The sequence below is a fragment of the Leptodactylus fuscus genome, chromosome 3 (genome assembly GCF_031893055.1).
Source record: "Leptodactylus fuscus isolate aLepFus1 chromosome 3, aLepFus1.hap2, whole genome shotgun sequence".
NCBI lineage: Eukaryota > Metazoa > Chordata > Amphibia > Anura > Leptodactylidae > Leptodactylus > Leptodactylus fuscus.
Genome location: NC_134267.1, coordinates 198,447,633 through 198,470,419, shown reverse-complemented (window position 1 = coordinate 198,470,419; position 22,787 = coordinate 198,447,633). Strand labels below are relative to the sequence as shown.

Sequence of the window (22,787 nt, the reverse complement as noted above, 5' to 3'; positions counted from 1 at the left end):
GTTTCTCATGAGCGGGCAACAATCTTTGAAGCCAGTCTTTGTTCTTGCTAGTTCGTGAAATGAGAAACTTAACCCTTTATACTCAGAATGCCCTCAAAGGGAATTTCTAATTGGTTTTCTATAGGAGACAACCCCTTTAAGGACATAAAAAAACTTCCCACATGCAATAATTTCACATTGCGTGTTTACTGCTAACACCAAGAAAAAGTTCCCTAATTGTAGTAATAGTTCACATTTTATGTGTAGGTATAGAGAGTGATAACTAAATGCCTCAGAGATTAGCTGGTCATAAAGTGAAGATAATGGTCAGTTGAAAGCATTTTTGGCCAAAATCTCTATTCCACACCCTGTAATAAATAATCATCCTCAGATCAGCCAAGTTACTTCTGCAGGTAGAAGGGCAGATCTGATTTGGACAGTCCACTTTTGTTAGGTGGATCCCTCAAAGATAAATCTAATTTGGTGTGATCACCCTTTGGAGGAGGAATCCTAAAATTGATGATATGGCTGACAAAGTCCTGATCTCAACATCATCCAGTCTTTCTAGGATTACATGAAGAGACAGAAGGATTGGGGCAAGCCTACATCCACAGAAGATCTGGGCTTAGTTCTGCAAGATGTTTAGTACAATCTCCCTACTGAAATTCTGTCTGCAAGTGTACCTAGAAGAACTGATACTGTCTTGAAGGTGTGAGCGCAATTCGCTCTAAGTATCAGCGTATTGAAGTCCAAATTGTTAAAGACATGGTAGCATATGCTAGGAATACACACAATACACTCAGCTTTGGTGTATATGGTTGTACTACTTTAATGATTACAATGAAGCAGCATATAATACAGTGTATACACAGGAACAGGTTTGGCTAGGATAATTAGCATAACATGATTGGTGGAGAGGTTGTAACAATAGTCCTGATGCATGTCTATTGGATAAAAAACTGGAGAGAAGTCACATTCCCCTGAGGGCCGAGGGGGGTCGTGAGCTGTAAAAGACCACATGGCCAGCCCAGGTCTGAAATCTAAAATAGTGGTTGTGACCACATGTCTCAACGAAATGCAGGTTACACAAGCTGACATCCTCTACAAAGGCAATGGAAAGTCAAACCAATTATTATGCCATTTAGATTTATCTTTATGTTGTTGAAACTATTAACACGTCTATTTTTTGGAAGAATTCTTCCTTTACTTTTTTCACACCCAACTCAAACTTTTGCATGGTGCTTTAGATCTGTATACAGAAAATATTTTTATTGCTCTGATATATGAGCTATATTTATATACCCCCCAGAAAGCCCTTCAGAACTTCTTTATGTCATATATCCATTTAGATCCAGTAGAAAGTATAAGTGTAAAGTCACTGCCAAGATGAAGGAATTAGGAGGTGTTTAGATTTCAGGTAAGGTTTATAGTTTGGCCGCGGCTCTGACAAGGTTTACTCAGAACGTTGAAGAGATTAGCACAGAACAGGAAAGTGTAAAGTTCTACCGCAAACTACGAGCGTACCGGGACACGCACAAAGCTTTCTCTTGTTTGTTGCAATGGCCATAACTTTTCCAAAAATATTTGGCACACCTCGTAGTCAATCACACAGCCGTTCAGGAACATTAATAAGAAGAATTTTGGCAAGAACATTCCTGAATAAGCTTCCAACTTGGCAGTGGTGGCCAGTATGTGCTGACTGGTGGCCAGGAGCATTCAGTTGCAGGACAGAAAACGTGCGGTTATTATTTTTGTAAGCTAAAATATTAGCAAATAAATAAGGTCGAATAAAAATATACTTCTCAGGATCCAGTTGGCTGGTCCAGATATATGAAGTTATTGTGTTCGTGTCAGACTTTGTACATGACTTTATGAAGCTTGTAATAGTACTTGACAGCTCAGTTTCCGCTTGGCTGGAGTCATTTAATGGGGTTTCTCCAGGACACGCACTGATCTTGGGGAACCTATGAAACCCTGACATGTTTGATGTATTGTTTTATCCTCGGGCAGGAAGCCCCTTCCATTTCATAGATTTGCAGGGAAGTGGCTGCCAGGGGTCGGGCACTCAGTTATCAGTATTTAACCCAGAGACTTGACTATTAACAGGAACTTGAGTGGAAATCAAATGACTAGGATAGATATGATTCATTCCCTGCAGTTCCTGTAATGCCTTTAGTGGAAGTTATTGATGCAGGATATTTCTTGGATTGTTTGTTCCAATAATGTAGAAAAAATGGTTTCCATATTAAAATCATAGATCCACTTTAATGCACATGAGAGACATTATATTAGGGTCAAGATAGTATAGAAACTAGGTAAACTGATGTCATGTACAGTATGCACCTGACTGGTATTATATGGACTTATACTTGCATGATTCATTTTGCACAGAGAACTAAATGATCCTGAAGTTCATTTTTAGTTACTATGACTCCTAGTATCTTTTCTATCTGCCATGAGCTTGTTATGTTATGTTATATACTACTGTACTATCCATAATGCTGTATCACAATGAATTTCCCCTTGGTGGGACTATTAAAGGATTATCTTATCTTATCTTATAATTCTGTCATATATGTTTCTTCTTTTTGCAGAGTTCCCACGATACTTTGTGCGTCTGCTTATGAATCCGCTGTTCATGATCCTGGTCCTGTCTCAGTGCAGTTTCTCATCGGTCATTGCTGCTCTATCTACCTTCCTCAACAAATATCTGGAGAAACAATATGGATCCAGCACGGCATACGCCAACCTTCTCATTGGTAAGTGATACTTCGGATTTTCTAATCCTTTCCTCTACATTTTTATCAAGAACATGGATGTGCACCTCAGAATAAGGACATCTTGCAAATAACATTCATGACATTCAAAACTTTGTTAAAGGGTTAATCTGGTCACTAAAACTGGCCGCACACTTTAGATTGCTATGAGGCATTTCTTGTGATTCCACCATATATGTAAATGCTTGGTAAAGTCATGTGTGCAATTGAGTAAAAGGGTGTAATGTAATTTTCCTTGAGAACAAAGGATCCATGTGTTGAAATCCAGCATGGCCAAACCTTCTAACCTCAATATCTGCTTACATTGAAGAGTCAGGATACCACCATACATAAAAGATGGTCAGTCTATTCCCCTAAAATCAGGGGTTGCAGGTCACATTCATTTAAGGTTTGCAGCAGAGATACATATGCACCAAGTACATGACCATGCTCCTATTGCTTATATCCTGTTCAATTGACATTCTATGCTATGAAGAAGTGGTTATCTCTCTTCTCCCTGTTAGTATGGATTGTCACAGACTACATGCTTCTTATCTACTTGCTGCCTAGCTTATCATTCTCTCCCTGCTTTTGAAGATATGGTGTTTCACATCCTGGGCAGCAGATCATGTTGTGTCAGTAGCAGATCTGTGTTTTGTGCAAAGACAGAGAGCAAATACAGCACTACCTTACACCTTGTAATAGAGGGGCATACATGTACAGTATCTGTAAATGTACCTAACAGTGCTACAGTATTGGGCAGCACTGACAATGAAGAATAACTATTTCTGAGCTATGGTGTCATCACCTTGTGAGCATTTGGCACTCATACAGCTATTTTTCAATGTTTTTCATAATCTCAGACAACCCCTTTGACATTCATTAAGATCTTCGCCCTTAGTTGACTTGTGTCCAGCTGGCAGTACGTTCTTATTGTCAGAGTAGAATCCTGGGAAACTTCACATTTTACTAAACACATATTGTCTTAAATAGCTAAAATATGAAGCGTAAAAATGTAGGTTCTTGCAAACAATGGTTAATCAAGTAAAACATCCATCATTGTCTTCTGAAGAGTTACTGTAGAAAAGTAACTTTCACTTATCTAATAATTTCCATATTTCTGGAGGCGACTATAACTTGTTGCTGGGCTCAGATATGCTAGTGGAGATGTGCCAGGAAACACAATAAAAATTTAGTTTCTTAAAATGAATATCCATCCTCGTTGTTGTTGTTTTTTTTTTTTAATCTAGTCAATAATTCTTCATTTATCTTTATAGCAGTTGTCGATCTGTTTTTCTAAGACAGAGCTGTAAAGCCTCAGAAATATTGTGAAACAATTTTGGCCTCCACTAGGGGACAGTCATGAACCTTCTGCATACAGTTTATGCATTGAACTCAATAATAAATTTGTATGCAGCTCCCTCATCCCTCAAATGGTAGTTACATATCACTAGAGCTTTATCTTTTCAACGTGTTTTTTTTTAGGATTAGAAAGGACTAACTTGATGGCAGGAAATGGGCTAAAATAATAATAAAAAAATGTAATAAAATAATAAAAAAATATTTTACAATAAAATAAAATAAAAAATTCTCACCTTATAAGAACGTATTATTTGTACTATTATCTGTGCATATTGCAGCCTTGTCTATTTCTCTCACTGTTTGGTACAGTATGGAATATCTTACCTATAATTGTTACCCCTGTGCAGGCATAATCCAAGCACTAATTTCCACCGATAGCAAGCCCTTAGGTAGCCTGCTGCTTGCAATTGTTCACTATATGATTGCTGGGATCAATGCATACAGTGCTGTGATACAGCACCTGCTACTTTATGTTTACTTATACAGATTTATTGATATAATGATACATATAATGTATGGGTCTTTTAAATGATCCAATATAAACTCAAGCATTGTATCTTGTGTATACAGGTGCAGTAAATCTGCCGGCCGCTGCTCTCGGAATGCTAATTGGGGGAATCATAATGAAGAAATGCTGTTTTTCTGCCAAGACCATTCCTCGCTTTGCATTGACAGTTCTGTTTACCTCAGTTCTGCTCTGTATACCTCTGTTCTTTATGGGGTGTCCAACACAGAAGCTAGGAAGCTTTGCTGGCAGGTAATAAAAAAGTCTGCTATAATCAGATGTGTCATGTAGTGGAAAATCCATGTTACTGAAAGTGAATCTGTTAGGTAATCTCTGCTTCGCTATACAAGAGCATGGTTTGATAGAGGGAGAGAAACTGAGGTCTTTGGCGTATATAAGTATATATAATATGAAGCAGGGTTTTTGTAGAAAAAGTACAGTAAACCCTGACAGGACTCCTAGGAAAGACAGTAGGAGTCCTGATTCCCCCAAATACACTCAGTGACAGCTTTACCTGTATCAGCATGTACACAGATGGCTGTGACTGTTAAGATTTATGCTTTGCCAAATCATATAACCCTATATATCACAGAGCTCAGCTTCTCTCCTCTGTCATATAAACCTATATATCACAGAGCTCAGCTTCTCTCCTCTGTCATATAAACCTATATATCACAGAGCTCAGCTTCTCTCCTCTGTCATATAACCCTATATATTACAGAGTTCAGCTTCTCTCCTCTATCATATAACCCTATATATCACAGAACTCAGCTTCTCTCCTCTATCATATAACCCTATATATCACAGAGCTCAGCTTCTCTCCTCTATCATATAACCCTATATATCACAGAGCTCAGCTTCTCTCCTCTATCATATAACCCTATATATCACAGAGCTCAGCTTCTCTCCCTCTATCATATAACCCTATATATCACAGAGCTCAGCTTCTCTCCTCTATCATATACACCTATATATCACAGAGCTCAGCTTCTCTCCTCTATCATATAACCCTATATATCACAGAGCTCAGCTTCTCTCCCTCTATCATATAACCCTATATATCACAGAGCTCAGCTACTCTCCTCTATCCTATAACCCTATAGATCACAGAGCTCAGCTTCTCTCCTCTATCATATAACCCTATATATCACAGAGCTCAGCTTCTCTCTCTCCATCATATATAACCCTATATATCACAGATCTCAGCTTCTCTCCTCTATAATATAACCAATATATTACAGAGCTCAGCTTCTCTCCTATATCATATAAACCTATATATCACACAGCTCAGCTTCTCTCCCTCTATCATATAACCCTATATATCACAGAGCTCAGCTTCTCTCTCTCCATCATATATAACCCTATATATTTCTGAGCAATCCTTTCTGTTAGTTGCCGCACCTAGTATGCTAGTTTGGCTCTCCACTGTCAGGTGGGCTTTTCATCCATCCAGCACTACTAGACTGGTAATGAATACATAAAGCCACGCCTGTGTGATCTCTTTAAGAGGAATTGCCTAGATTATGCCTTGAAATTTGATAGTTGATAAAAAAAAGCAAAACTTGACACCTTCAGAGGATATTTATTTCTTGTATAAACATTGTAAATGATATTTATGAGATAGCTGAATTCTTCTTCACCTTTTTAATATTTGTTCAAATACCAAACACGCCTCAGGATATTTGGCGGAAATCCAATTTAACATGCTTGACATTAAATATAATAACATTCTTTTCCATCCCATGTAAGTTTCCATGTCATAAGGATATGCTTACTGATTGTATATAAGTCAACAATCCACTATTAGAAATGAGTCATGACTGATACTCTTTAAATAAATGGGGTCTAATTGAAAAATTGGGATGTTTTGCAGCACCCATATGACGTGTGTCCAGCAATGTTCTTGCCCACAACATGCCTTCCATCCAGTGTGTGGGTCTGATGGAGTGGAATACCTGTCTCCTTGCCATGCCGGATGTAGTGCGTTCAATAATTCTTCATCGGTGAGTAAGTCACATAGCGTTGATAAGATTCATGTATGTTTTTAAGTATTAAATTACCTCTGGTGCCAAGATAATAGGCAGGACCAGGTAATAAGAAGGAAAAACGACAAATATCCAGGGATTACCAACACTTAATGGTTCCACCACTGTCCCATCTGCATGCACCACAAACTAGAATCTAATATTTATTATAAAATATATATATATATATATATATATATATATATATATATAGTCATGTCCACAGTCTGTAGGTCTACTTTTATTTCTAGAAATGTATGGATATCCTCATAACTATTTCCTCTGCTGATGGCCATTATCACATATAACAATTACCCCATCCATCAATCTGTGCAAATCTTGAGATCCATTGTAGATGCCAAAGTGCTTGGCATGGATTCATAGGTAAACCAGAGTTGCTGGCAGTCACTATAACTATATGTGTTCTTACTTCATCCAGGTCTACACAAACTGCTCATGCCTCAGTGATGGGTCCATTGGAGGGACAGCACAGTCAGGATCCTGCCCTGTTAGCTGTTCCCACCTCCTTCTCCCTGTAATATTCCTAATCTCATTTGCTGGACTTGTTGCCTGCCTCTCCCATAATCCTCTTTACATGATGGTTTTAAGGTATGTAGGATACATAGATGACCTCATAGATATGTATGAAAGAGAACAACCCATTTCATTAGATTTTATCTTTTTTTAGGGTAGTGCCTCAGGATGAGAAATCATTTGCAATTGGAGTCCAGTTTCTACTCATGAGACTTTTGGGTGAGTTACTGAGACAAGGATACAAAGCAACATTGAGCCTTACTTCATTGAATCTCTGTAACTAGGCAAGAACGTCTAGGTTTTATGTGGATGTACATATAGATGCCATATGGGCATATGGCTGATATAGAAGTGGGTCCCATGCTCAAAACCCCCCAAACAGTGGCTTTCACTCTGGAGGACCCGGGGACTGATCTTATTACTAAAAACAATCTTCCTTGTGCAGCTTGTTCACAAATAAAGAGAACCCCTTGGCAAACTGAAACATTTGACATGGGTCTTGTGAGCCAGTCCTTCATTCTTTGTGCCTCTTTTGATAAGAAGAAACCTCTTGGATGAGGATAATCTTACATTTTGGGGCACAAGTTGGATAGATTTGTTTCAATGTATGGAAGTCTTAGATTAAGATCAAGCACCATAAGCTTGATGGACAATTTGACCATAAACTTCCTAAAAATGTAGCCTATATGGCATGTGACAAATTTATTATGTGCTTTAGAAGCTTTTTGTACCTTCCTTAACAAACTACGACTGGATTCACACCAGCATTCGAACTACGTTCGGGGTTTTCGCCTCTGAATCCGCTTGTAAAATGTGGACTTTTCTTTTTTTGGTCAGAAACCTGGTGGACCCCATTATAGTCAATGGGGTCCATGGGTTTCTGCGGGTAACCACTTTTTAAGTGGATTAGGTTTCCCTTTTTGAGGTCCCCAAGCGGACCTGAAGAATGGAAAGCCAAATGCTAGTGTGAATCTAGCATAGGTTGTCTAGAAAGGGAGGCTTGAAGAACAAGCATAATATAATACTCAAGAGTTATTAGAACTTGCCCCAAATTCTGTGCCTATGGGCTGGCAAAGGAAAATTAATCATGTCTTGTGATTTGTGCCACATGCTATTCACTCATAGTGTCAGCCATTGAACGTCAATAATATCTAAACAGTCAACTTTATAAGAGACCACACTCGAAATTGGCTATAGTATATGGGCAACTTGTAAAGGAATTAATGGTGTATTCTATTATATTTTCTACAAGTCATGAGATCTAGCGCCTTACATAATTTTATCTCTGTATTCGTGTCACAGCATGGTTGCCAGCGCCAGCTCTCTTTGGACTCATCATTGATTCTACCTGCATACATTGGTCTACATCATGCAGCCAGAAAAGAGGAGCATGTCGATATTATGATAATGACCTTCTGAGGAACAGGTAACTTAACATCTTACTATACAATTATCATCAGATTGTTCTTTAATTACGATAATGGCCGGCAGCATAGAGGTTGGGACTGGTGCCATGCAGCACTGGAGTCTTGAGTATCAGCATTTCCTATGCCAGTCCTGATTCATTCTCCAGCTGACGTGAAATGTGCCTGAATTATTAAGAGTCTCCGATGTCTTAATAAATCTGGTGCATCTTGCAAGATCCCATGCTCCAAATTGAAATCTACGGGCATAGATGCACTGTACATCTAGCCCAGTCTCCAGTCCTTCTCCTCTTTCCTCCATGATCTTCTAAGGTGATCTATGATCAAATTGGACGGATTTACTAGTGATCGGCATTTAGTCTTACATTTACTACTTAGTATTATGTATCTCCTTTCAGGGGATATCTTTCTGAAAAGGCCCAGAGTTAATATGCCTGAGACACAATGACATACTATGACATACTCAGTGGCGAGACAAAAGCAAAAAGAACAAAGCTGTTGTATTGCCATGTCTGCAATGTCCCCTGCTAGTAGTGAAGTTCCACCATTATGGCTGCAGGAAAAATGACCTCACAGTCATTCAATGACTTATACACAGTCCAGTCAGATTAACGTGACCACCTGTCAAAATCCAGAATAACCACCTTTGGCAGAGCGGACCGCTGTGAGACGTGCAGGAAGAGAGGGGATGTTGTCATGATGTTCACTGGGATGTTGAGCCATGCCGACTCCAGTGCCGTGTCCGGCTGCACTAGGTTACGTGGTTGAGCATCCATGGCTTCGGGTTGATCGAGGTGATCCCACAGATTCTCGATTGGGTTCAAGTCCCGGAAATTTGCTGGCCAAGGGAGTACGGTAAACTCATCCTGGTGCTGCCTGAACCACGCACATACACTGCGAGCTTTATGACACGTCGCATTGTCCTGCTGGTAGATGCCATCATCCTGAGGAAAAACAATTCGCATGTAGGGGTGAACATGGTCCGCAAGGATAGATGCATACTTGTGCTGATCCATCACGCCTTCCACAATGATGAGTGCACCCAGATGGATGATGACATGTGCCTTCTGCGATTGGTTATTTAATGTTGGCGTCTAAAGTAGGCGGTGGTCACAATAATATGACTGGACTGTGTATTAGCAATTCATTATTTGCCACTCCGTATCTCCTAGTGCTCTGGGGAAATCATTGGAAATGGTCCAATAGCAATGATGGTCAGTGGGTATTATTTGTAATGGTATGGATTAAATAAGAATCCTCTCTTCATAGGTACCTTGGTCTCCAGATGGGATACAAGGGTTTGGGAATACTGCTGCTTAGCTGCATTCTCTGGAAGGTAAAGAAAAGCAGAGAATACAATTTACAAGAGAAGAGTTCTGGCGTGGCCTAGCTTCTCTCCTCCTCGGCCCAGGCTGTTGGACTAAAGCCTTTTGACTTTCCTTGAAACTGTATTCCTCCGGGGCCAGGCAGTGCGATCTCTGCCAGCGCCCCTCCTAGCAATGCAAATACAATGCTGAAGTTATGATCAGCAGGGCAGGACAAAAAAAGTTCCAACTACATAGACAAAAGTGGTCCAACTACATAGACAGGAACATGCAAGTTCACCTGGAGGACAAGATGCACGTGCCGGTATACATGATATGATGAGAAGAATGCATAGACGCACAAGTAACGTTGCACTTCACAGATGTGTATATATTACTCAACCATCCCAAACCTGCTGCTGTATATAGAAGGAACCATGGTGCTGGAGCCTGGAAGTGATGGACGTCTACCAGATTGGAACAAGGAGGATTTGCATAGCAAAAAAACACACTTCTTTCATCAACTTTGTTAAATCTGCCATCGCCACATACATTTTTCCAACAAGTTTTGAGAACTTGAGGTTGAAAGATTTATGCGTCAGTCTATCCTAATGCTATTATACAGGCCTTCATCCAGTTTCTAGTGGTCACATCAGCTGCAAGGCTGAACTGCTGGGCCACAACCAAATCTGAGCAAGTAAAAAAGAGCCCGACTCTGGGAATTATGAAAGACAGATGTGCGAATTGTGTTTTTCATTGGCCTTAGGAGTGTGAAATCTCTCCATGATCACAATCTTGGCCTGTGGGAAAGACTCTTATTGTGCTGCTGGAGATAATGTGAATTGACTTGTATATTTGATCAAAACTGGCCAAACCCAATGATGTAAAGTGTATGGGGGCAGCCTATTTCAACATGGCTGATCCTTCCCTCCCATAGGAGGTCTGATGAGTCTGGCAGTCAGGTTTACCCCACCACCATTGAAATGAATGAGTGCACTCAGATAAGTTGAGTGTGCACATTTACGAGGAACCTAGGGGAGATAGCCGCTCATTCAGCTTAGAGCTACCTAATAAAATATCTATCCATCCGTATGTCTATCTGTCTATTTATCTGTAGGACAAAAATCCATCACCATATATTCTATGAGTAGTTGGTAAAATGATTTCCCCAATTCTGACTCCCTTTTTACTGGGCTGACTCCCTTTTTGCTGACGTATCCTTAGGATGGTCAACAATATCACATCCCCACCGATCAGCCGTTCTAAGTAGCTGATATACAGATAATGGAGCAGGAAGCAGACAGCGCTGTTATCAGTGTAGTGGCCAAACCAGTTACTGCAACTTAGCTCCCAGTCACCTGAATGAGAACTAAGCTGCAGTAACCTGGTTTAACCACTATACAGAGAACAGAGCTGTCTGCTTCCCTATTGTGTCTGGTGTCAGACCCCTACGATCGGATATAGATAACCTATCCTTAGGATAGGTCAGCAATATTTTTAACCTGGATATACCCATTCAATTAGCTATATGGGGAGCAATTACAAGGATCAGATCTCCTACTGGAGGACCACTGAAGGTTACATGTAATAAATATGGTTTATATTTCATGTTCCAGATGATTTTGTAAAGAATTATTTGCATTTAAATGAATTTTTTATAGCATATCTTGAAATCTGAAAATATATTTATATATAGAATTAAAGAAAAGCAAATTTGACTATTGAGAAATATGAGATATGATTTGCAAGGTTCTTGTAAGTATTAAAAGGAAAATGTAATGCAAGTTTACGTGACGCGGTATCTTATATCTTTATAATGTATCCCCTATAGCCCAGTTGTGATTTGTCCCTTAGTATATTGTATAGCTTATGACCTCTGTATATAATCAAACTAAGCCAAAGTGTCAGCTGGGAGGGGATATGAGTATACGCATGGTGATAACTTGGGACATAGCAGTCAGTAACATTTTTATAAAAATAAAATTTGGCAAGTCAACAACCATTTTTTTTTTCTATATAAAATATCCCCTATGATATTATAATGTCACACCATGTCCCCTATAAGTGGATTGCACAATGTGTAAATTAATGGACTGTGCTCAGTTGCCTGATCTTTAAGGTTCTGCAGCATTCTGTTACATTTACTGTACATGCAGTCTAGAGACTCTTACATACGCTGCTATATATATATATATATATATATATATATATATATATCCCTTATCCCCCTCTGTGATGCTTCTACCATAGGCAACACTAAAAAAAATACATATTTACACATGCTTAGGTGACTCCATACAACACAGCACCCTCACCACTTTCTGAGAAGGGGACGTGGCAGAGCCAACAACAGCCAGACAAATTTATCTTCTTTTACATCAGTCTTGTGAAAATGAACTGGCACAGACTTTGTGCATAGCACCCTGAGCATACACCTAATTTATTGTGAAATATATGTCTTGTTATAAATGAGGCGAATCCTCCACTGGTGCAAGGTATGAATTCCCCTAAGATGTTTTGAGGTTGTTTCTGCTCTTAAAATTCTCTTTCTTGAAGGACTTGTTGTCAAGGTTTAGCACTGAAGAAGTAGAGGGATTATGCATTTTGGGTGGAGCTGATGTAGTTATAATGTTCTTGCAGTGCGTTCCCTTTGCAGCTACTTTAGTTACATGTTATTCTAGGTATTTGCCTTTGTCTACTCTTTACATGTAGAAGGTATGACTCCTGGATCTCTGACCGTCTTTACATTTACATCTATCAGTATTATCAGGTTACTCACTCCACATGTTTTATTTAAGTGTGGGTTTGGGAAGGTAACACAGTAAAGGAGAAATCCAGCTAGCAATGATCTTTAGACTTGCCCTAGATACTAACCTTTCAACAAAATCTGCTTAAATCAGCAGTGAGGTGTATCATGAGAACACTTGGGGTGAAATAGAAACTTTCTATTCAGCTCCAGAAGGCTCTGCCTATGTCTCACCTCTATTACAAAGCTCCTGCACATTCCTCCCTCCTCCATTCTCCATAGCCTTCTACTGTAGCAGTAATATGACATCCTGTCTTCCTATGCTTTGGAGGGAGAGGTGGGGAAGGGGCAGGATAAGAGCTAGAAAAGTGTAGAAAGAGCATTTTTCTTTGGTATGTTACATTACAACATTATAGTCACTTGAACTGTTGATGTATGCAAAGAGAGACTAGAGCCCTATAGAGCAGCAAAAGCCAATTCCTGAGGCACTGAATTGGCCACTTTACAGTTTTAGTTTTCCCATTCATGAGAGTCTCAAACTGGGGAATTCCCTTTCTGACATCCATATGTCCTAATGGGGAATATGGCAGCAATTGTCCAAATGGGACAATCCATTAAAGGGATGTGGTTATGTACTTAGAGATGGATTCCGAGCCCTGTACGTGTAGGATTCCTATTGAACACTGCTATCTTCATACATGTCTCCAGAGCAGCTTTATCAGGGTATCATTCTGTTGTAAATATTATTTTCTTATACATTTGGTCACATTTTGAATGTCTCAGTTATTTTTGTTAAGATGCAGTAGGAACTGAACATATGTCAACTTTCTTTCTCTTAGAGCTCAATGTTGACCTGTTTTCCTGTTATTCCTCCTAAAAACTTATGAATAAATTGACAACTGGGTGTTATCAGTTGGGGATGGGTCTCTACATAGTCAGCCATTGCCCAGTCAATGAATGTGCAGGGATACGCCCCTTTGACAAGAAGAGTGGTAACCTGTAGTTACTAACTTATCCATTGGTTTCCATAAAGAATAACAGAGGAGCAATACAATGCACAATTATAATAAAAATGCTTGGATCAAAACTATTTATTAAACTGACATATCAGGAGGGGTGACCGTGCTCTTTATAAGTTTGTTAGAACCTGAGGATGTTCCTTACTACAGGTTCCAATGTTCTAGGACCGCAGGTCTCCAGCTCTTTGTATAGTAGCCAGCTATAAGTGGATCCATAGTTCTTCTGTGGCCATCTTGCTACAAGTTTCCTACCTCTGGATTATTGCTACAATAAATGTGTGTCTATTAAAAATGAGAAAGAAGTACGGTGAAGGAGTTCTCTATGGTGCAGAATTGTCATCATTGTATATACTGTGCACCAGACTGTCTGCAGGGTATATATATGATGTGGGTCCAAGTAGAGAATTCTACGCCCTGTTGTGTTGTTCTTCTTAGCAATATTTTTCACTGTCAACCTAACACTGGTAACTGTTAATATGTTTGTAATGTAAATTATATATAAACCTTTTCTATGTATTTACCAAGTGTACTGTCTGGATTTATTTGGGTGATAATGGCTATGGGGAAGTTCATAAAGAAGAAGGAGCCCATTTGTAATGCAACATGGGCCACCGCTTCGTAGACAAGGTATGTCCTTCCCTGACAGCATTTGCCTTCTACAAGAAAGAATAATCTCATTGCTTTATTGGGTTGTATTAGATTAGGTTCACTGCTTATGGCCACAGAATAGCAGAGTAGAGGTAGTCTAAATTTGGACTTCACGTTCATTGATACCACACAGACTTGGGTTGGCCCATGAGAATAGCAAGGATCTTCTAGTAAGTCTGGAGTATCTAAATTAGAGTGACATTATAGCCTTACACTTGCCACTAATGTCTATTTGTTATGTACTGATTTACAATTAACCTATTAGACCTTATTAGAGATGAGCGAGTACTGTTCGGACCAGGGGTGCCAGGAAGAGGGTGGTATGGTCCAGTACCAATGGTCACCAGATGGTAATATAATAGACCGTATCCAGCTCTTCCTTATGGTGGATCCTGTGGTAAAAATGGAGGCTTACCTTTGTATTGGCTAAAACTAAAGTGCCCCATTAGTAATGGATGCTGCCAATCAGATATCTGTCCATTACTAAGGTGGTAATAAATAGAGATGAGCGAGTACCACTCGCTGTTCGAATGTAAAAGTTCGATACAGAACCAGCATTGATTGGCCGAATGCTATACAGTCGGCTAATCAACGCTGGTTCTTCTCCTACCTTTAGAAGTCTTCTCCGTGCAGCTTCCCCGCGGCGTCTTCCGGCTCTGAATTCACTCTGCCAGGCATTGGGCCTGGGCAGAGCCGACTGCGCATGTCCGCTTGTAGTGCGGGCATGCGCAGTCGGCTCTGCCCAGGCCCGATGCCTGGCAGAGTGAATTCAGAGCCGGAAGACGCCGCGGGGACGCTGCACGGAGAAGACTTCTCGGAGGATCCAGCCCGACCCTCACTCGTGGACTTGGTAAGTATAATTTGATCGAACGTTGCCTACCCCTGAAATGAGCATTTTCCCCCTATAGACTATAATAGGGTTTGATATTTGATTCGAGTAGTCGAATATTGAGGGGCTACTCGAAACGAATATCGAACCTCGAACATTTTACTGTTCGCTCATCTCTAGTAATAAATTATTTAAAAAATATATACAAACATACATATGATTTTATTGGAATATTAACTCCCCTGCATATCCACCAAATACAAAGTGATCCAAACAGTCCTAGAAACCTTTAAAATCATACAAAAACTGATACAATTGATATATGTGAATGCACCCTAATACTGCTCCATATCTGGATATACAAAAAAGTTATAGGTATCACAATAGGGCGACAAAAATACATTTCTAAGTTGTACATTTTTCATACATATTAAAACATAACATAACTTTATATATTTGGCATTGCTTTGATAATACTGACCCACAATGAATAGGTCATTTGTTATGTAAAGAAACGAAATCCATAAGAAACTGGGTCAATTGCAGTTTTTTCCAATTCTACCATATTCTGAAAATTTCCAGCTTCCCAATCCAGTTCCATTTATTGGAACCATTATTATATATTTATAGGCCCTTGTTTATAAGCTCTTACAAAGCTCTGTGGACAAGAAAAATAACTTTCGGTAGGGGAGTGTAATGAATGAAAATGCGAAAATATGCAAAAATGAAAAATATGGTGTACTTAAGGTGTTAAATGAAACATTCTTACTATTATTATTATACTTATAATATTCAACAATGAATGGGAAAAAGCCATTGCAAAGGAACTAATATTTCCTATAACACCCACCATCCTACCTCCATTGTATGTAAACAGGCGTCCTGAAATCCAAATCTCACCCCACTTACTCTTAGGCAGGGTTTATACAGTACTTAAAAAAACAAACAAAAAAAAAACTACATGACTAAGAATACATGAAAGGCTTTTCCCTGTCGTCCGTACCAGCAGCACAATGTGGGGTATTTCTGCCCCTGTGTGCTGGTAGGACAGGCGGATATTTAATTAGCCAATCAAATGCGTGGCAGGCCCTATAAGAGGGCACAAGAACCTCCCCTCTGCGTGTTTTTTTCTGTCCTGTGTGGACAGAGGACAGGTGGGAGGACTTGTGTCCTCTTAGAGAAGCTCAGCAGGATCACTCACCTCCTGAGCGGTTGTTTTCTTCTTGTCACCTTCTGTGCCCTGCGGGGAGAAGGTGCTTGTTAGCCATGTGTGGCTACCCCCCTCTATCCCTCCCTCCCCCCCTCTCCTCCGCTTCCCCCGCTCCTTGTGACTTACCTGACATTTTGGTGAGAGTCCGGGGACTCCGCATGCCGCCTCTGGTGGCCGCGCGGACTGCCGGCGGGTGGAACCACACTGTTGTGTATCCTGTTCCCCGCCGGCCGCTGTAAGCGCGCACTTCCGGTTTCGCCGGAAGTATCATGGCGGCCACTCACTCAGGGGAGATTCAGGCCTTATTAAAGGCCGGAAAAGACGGGGAGATGTGGGGGTAAGTGCCCGGGTTAAGGGCCTCTTGGTGGGGGGGAATGTATATCTTTGCAGACCCCCGATTACAGGGGTAGTTGTCTGGGCAGGTTGCCTCACCTGCTTTGATTGTGGCTCCGCCCACTTCCAGCCGGCCAGAATTAAAAGGCTGGCTGGCCTGGTGTCAGAGACCTTCCTGCAGTATCTGCTGAAGGCGTGCGATTGTGGTGTTCATTGATCTTGAACTCTTTTCCAGTTTGCAAACTTTATTGGGATCCGTCACCTCGCTGTCCGGTCTACAGGACCTGGTAAGATTTACCCTTTTTATAAAGCTGGTATGATGTCATGGTGACAGTGTTGCATGGTCTATTATCTCTCTCTGTAGGATATGTCATCCTCTACTACCCCTCCTGGGGATGATAGGAGGAAAACCTCTTCCAAGAGGAAACATCTTTCCTGCTTCGATTGCGTCACACCGCTCCCTGATGGTAGGTAGCGGCTTGAAAGGTTGTGCCCTGCGGGGTACTACTGGTCCTATAACTTGCCTATTTTCAGGCTATGAGTGGGCCCGTTGTCGCGGGTGCAGAGGTCCTCCACCTGTGGAGCCCTCTCCCAGAGATATGATGGCCTGGGTCAAGGAGATGGTGAGTTTGGGCATCGCTTGGGTAAATAGTTTTTCCCTTGCTTGTACTCTCCTTTTTGTTTTGCAGGATGATTCCCTCAAAGGGATCCATTGCACCTTGTCTCAGCTCAGCAAGAGACCATGCTCTGAGCACCGTTCCTCGTCTCTCCCCCCCTTGGAACACCTGCGGGTGGCAGAGGATGATTCCTCCGAGGACGACTCAGTCATTTCCAGCAGACCTGCGTTCCATTATGAACAAACGGGCAGGCTGCTGAAGGCCATCCGGTCTACAGTGGGCCGAGATGTTGACGGGAAGCCTCCACGTCTGCCTCTGGGGGACATATTGCCTTCCATGCGGACACCACGCTGACCGACCTTATGGCGCAGCAGTGGAAACAGCCAGAGAAAGGACATTCGCTTTCCAGGATCTTCAAGAGTTTGTTTCCTGTTAACACTACCCAGTGGGATTCCTGGGGGCCTCCCCCGAAGGTGGATTTGGCCGTAGCAAAGCTGTCCCGCAGAACCCTGGTGCCCTTGGAAGATGGTTCAAATCTTCAGGACCCTCTGGATCGTAGGGCGGACTCCATTCTGAAGAAGGTCTACTCAGCTTCCTCCGCGCAAGCCTCTGTGGCCATAGCCTCCTCTACAGTTGGTGACTTTTTGCGCAACCGCTTAGCCGCCTTGGAGCGGGATATAGACTCGGGCGTAGACAGAGATGAGATTCTGGCCTCTATGAAAAGAGTTCATAGGGCTGCAGATTATTTGGCGGAATCCTCCCGCCATCAATTAAAAATCTCCGCCAAATCTATGGCGTTGTCTACTGCGGCCCGTAGACCCCTTTGGCTAAAGCCTTGGCGGGCAGATTTTGCGTCTAAAGCAGCTCTCTGTGCTCTCCCCTTTGAGCCGGGAAGGGTGTTTGGCCAAAGCTTAGACGCCATTATGGAGGGATTAGCTGAAGGTAGGGGAAGGTCCCTACCTCAAGCATCCAGGAGCAGACATGCTCCCTCTAGAGGCAGAGGTTCTTCCTCTAATTATAGACGCCCTTCCCAACAACGGCGTTCTAGATATCGCCCTAGGGGAGCTGGTCGTGGCGCTTCCAAGGAGGACACCAAGAGGAAGCCTGAGTTTTGACGTGGGGCAGCTCCCTGTGGCCCCCTTTCCTGTGGGAGGACGTCTTTCCTCCTTTTCCAGAGCATGGTTCACCCATATCCAAGACCCATGGGTGTTGAAGATCATACAGCACGGGTATCACATCGACTTTCATCTTCCACCTCCAGATCGGTTCGTTTCCACCCAAACTCTTCCACTTTCTCAGCAGGCCAGTCTAGAAGCCTCGGTTGCCGAATATGTTACCAAGGGCGCCCTGGAGAAGGTACCAGCCTCAGACCACGGTCTGGGAGTCTACTCCCCCGTCTTTCTGGTCCCCAAGTTCACTGGGGGCTGGAGGATGATAATAGATCTGAGGTACCTCAATCGGTTTATCAGGAAGAGGTCATTTCGAATGGAAACCGTGGATTCCGTGGCTGTGTTTCTTCAGCCAGGAGAGGTGATGGTTACCCTCGATTTGAAGGACACCTATCTACATGTCCCCATTGCTCATTTCCACAGGAAGTTCCTCAGGATTGCCGTCGCTATGGCCGGCCACAGGGAGCACTATCAATTCACAGCTCTGCCATTCGGCATCACATCCGCCCCACTGGTATTCACCAAGGTGATTGCTCCGGTCGCCGCGGCCCTCAGACTTCAGGGTCTTTTCATCGTCCCTTATCTAGACGACTGGCTACTGAAAGCTCAGTCTCCTGCTTCCCTCCTCCAGCAGCTCAACCTTGCCATCAATTTCCTACAGGAGTTAGGATTATCAATTGGGAGAAGTCCGAAATCGTTCCATCCACCCGAAGAAAATTCCTCGGATTTATAGTGGATTCAGAAGCGATGCAGATCTTCCTCTCCAGTCCAAGGAAGGAAAGAATCCAAGCCAGTGCACGATTCCTATTGCGCACTCGGCAGGTAACCATCCGGACCGCCATGAGAGTCCTGGGCCTGATGTCATCCTCGGCCAGGGCGGTCCCTTGGGCTTTATGGCATTTGTGTCCCCTGCAGATGGAAGTGTTGAGAACCTGGAACAGGTCTCCACGGGGATTGCACAAGAAGATCTGCCTTTCTCCCGCTACCTGTCTTTCCCTCAGATGGTGGATACACCTGAAAGACGGAAGGTCCACGGTCCCGACAGTGTGGACCCTGTTGACAACAGATGCATCCCAGTGGGGATGGGGAGCCCATTGTCAAGACAAAACTGTACAAGGACGATGGAGATGTCCGGAGCTGGGGTCATCCAATCTCAAGGAACTCAGAGCAGTGTACCTGGCCCTAGTACACTTTGCCCCAGAATTGAAAGGCAAGTCTGTCAAAATCCGGTCAGACAATATGACGGTGGTAGTCTATATAAACAAACAAGGGGGCACCAGGTCACCAACCTTGCTGAGAGAGACGAATCTCATATTTGCCTGGGCGGAGAAGAATCTGGTCCAGTTATCCGCTGTTCACATAAAGGGCTCCCTGAACATAGTAGCAGATCAGCTGAGTCGGGGTATTACCATATCAGGAGAATGGTCTCTCAATCCAGACGTATTTCAACAGATCGTCCAGAGATGGGGTCTCCCGGAGGTCGATCTTATGGCTACCCGACTCAACGCCAAGGTGGGGACCTTCTGCTCTCTGTACCAGGAGGACAATCCCTTGGCGGTGGATGCCCTGTCCATCCCATGGAGGTTCAGGCTGTTTTACATATTCCCTCCAATTCCAATCATACCGAAGGTATTGATAAAAATAAGACAGGACCAAGCCTCGGGAATAGCCATAATCCCGTTCTGGCCAAAAAGGGCTTGGTTTGCTCAGCTCATACAAATGAGTCAGGGCATATATTGGAGGCTTCCCCCACTCCCAGACCTGGTAACCCAAGGAGAGCTGAGATGCCAGGAGCTGAGGAGACTCGACCTGACAGCCTGGAGGTTGACCAGTCCCTATTGAGAAATAGAGGACTGTCACAAGCCGTCTTGAAGACCCTATCCAGCGCCAGAGCAGATTCGACTAACAGGAACTACCATCGAATAGGTAACATCTTTAATGCCTGGTGTCTGCAGCATCAAGTGGGCTCCACCGATCCCCCTACGGAGGCGATCCTGGACTTCCTTCAAGACGGACTAGACAGAGGTCTTGCTGCGGCCACACTCAAGGTACACGTAGCGGCCCTGTCCGCCTATCTGGGGAGGCGTTTGTCTCAGGATTCCTTAGTGAGCACCTTTATTAAAGGGGCAACTAGGCTGAGACCGGTGGTAAACACCCCTGTCCACCAATGGGACCTTATTCCGGTCCTGAATGCCCTATGTGGCCAGCCATTTGAACCTCTGGAAGAGGTCTCCCTCAAGTCGCTAACCGGCAAAATGGCGCTGCTATTGGCAGTCACAACTGTCAAACGCATTAGTGAACTACAAGCTTTGTCCGCTGAGGAGCCATATACCACCTTTTTCTCTGACCATGTACAGCTTAGGTTCCTCCCTGGGTTTCGTCCCAAGGTGCCATCTGCTGTAAACAGGAACCAACTGATTTCCCTTCCAGTATTTTTTCTGTTCCCTTCTTCTGCTGAAGAAGAAAGATGGCACAAGCTGGATGTGGTTAGATGCCTGCAGATCTACTTGCAGCGCACTGGCCCCTTTAGGTGGACTGAAAACCTGTTGGTCAGCTACACGGGGAAAAACAAGGGCGCCAAAGCCACCAAAGCTACAATATCCCGGTGGGTTACCGAGACTATTAGAGTCGCCTATACCACCCAAGGGCTGTCGGCTCCATCCTTCCTTCATGCCCATTCAACCAGGGCAGTGTCCACTTCACGGGCAGAAAGAAGTGCTTTGTCTGTGGACCAAATATGCGCAGCTGCCTCTTGGGCATCTGAATCCACCTTCATTCGGCATCACCGCCTGAAGGACCAAGTGGCAGATTCCACTGCCTTTGCCCAGACCGTTTTAAGTTCGGTCATGGGTTTGTCCCACCCATCTTGGGGACCTGCTTGCTATATCCCCACATTGTGCCGCTGGTACGGACGACAGGGAACAAGTGATTATGAAGATAATCTTGTTTCCCTTAGTCCTAACAGCGGTACAAGATTTCCCACCCTGAGAATCATATCTTATGTATAAAACTGTATATAAAGGTTATGGAGGTACTTTTGTATTTACACGCAGAGGGGAGGTTCTTGTGCCCTCTTATAGGGCCTACCACGCATTTGATTGGCTAATTAAATATCCGCCTGTCCTACCAGCACACAGGGGCAGAAATACCCCACATTGTGCCACTGTTAGGACTAAGGGAAACAAGATTATCTTCATAATCACTTGTTCACGAACATTATAGTACACTGAAAAGTCCGGATAGAAGAGGTTACATATACTGTACATAGCCAAGGGAAATTGTTTTGAAATCCTGGCCAACCTCCTAGAAGATGCTGCGCAGAATGTACGAACCATAAGCAGGACTTATACATGGGGTTAGAAGGCTGGGCCGACAGCTCAATGTATGATCAATAGGAGAAGCCCACTGCCATCTCCCTGGTAATGTGTGTGCCCAGTTTTTTCCTGTACATGGTACATTGGATAGATCCATAGTGAACCTTATAAAACTGAGTTGTGATGCAACCACTAGAGGGCAGCATTATATAATACTGTAGGAGAGATGGTAGTTCACATCCTGCACATGACATAGGAAAAATGAATGCTGGAATTTTGTGTAAAATCCCAAATGTTACATATATTTATTAATTATTATTACGTGTTATGTCCTAATTAGCTATTAAAGGGCATCTGAGTATTCAGCAAAAGTTGAAATATCTGCAGGGTCACTATGGGCAGTTTGTTCTCTGACTGTATAAGCCATGATATGTGGTGTCCTACCAGTATTAATGCTTCCAATATCCCCTATTATGCCTACAGCACATTTTGCATTTGTCTCTAAGACAAGGGGTGTTTACAATACAGAGTAATAAGTCTCCCTCCCCTATCCATTATTACTACTACTGGTTTCTTTACTTCAGTAGCTAAAAGGGGTGCAGTGGTATCAGTCACTACCAGGCCCTAGACCTAGAAAGGGCCCCAGAGGTTCATCTGCTACATTAAATATACCACTTTTCTAAATGGCACAAGGCAGATAAGGGCCACATTACAGATGTTGCACAGGGGCCCTGGAGCTTCATGTTATGCCTCTGCTTTACTTGGAATATTAGTGTACATAATATGAGAGATCCAGGGACACAGGACTCCAAATTCAGGTTATCATATAGCCAAAAAAATCTGACACAGGCAAATAGGAATGAGGGAGACACCTAGTGGCAGGAACCTTGGAGGTTTTATCAGGCAGAAAATATTTTACAATATAGTGCAATACATTGTAATCCAGAATCAGGCGCTTTGCTAAATGAGACTAAGTTGTCTGAAAATCTAGTGACCATTTACATAGAGCTGTGT

General features: G+C 42.7%; 1 protein-coding gene across 1 annotated transcript in view; it reads left to right on the top strand.

Moving 5' to 3' along the window:
- The window catches only part of SLCO2A1 (solute carrier organic anion transporter family member 2A1), a 39,545-nt gene extending 25,415 nt beyond the window's left edge, over positions 1-14,130 (top strand). Inside the window, exons 8-14 of the mRNA XM_075269031.1 lie at positions 2,574-2,738; positions 4,668-4,854; positions 6,476-6,605; positions 7,066-7,235; positions 7,315-7,379; positions 8,463-8,586; positions 9,854-14,130. Of these exons, the coding sequence (XP_075125132.1) occupies positions 2,574-2,738; positions 4,668-4,854; positions 6,476-6,605; positions 7,066-7,235; positions 7,315-7,379; positions 8,463-8,586; positions 9,854-9,974 (962 nt within the window). The 3' untranslated portion in view covers positions 9,975-14,130. The remainder of the gene's footprint in view (positions 1-2,573; positions 2,739-4,667; positions 4,855-6,475; positions 6,606-7,065; positions 7,236-7,314; positions 7,380-8,462; positions 8,587-9,853) is intronic.
- The last annotated feature ends 8,657 nt before the right edge of the window (positions 14,131-22,787 follow it).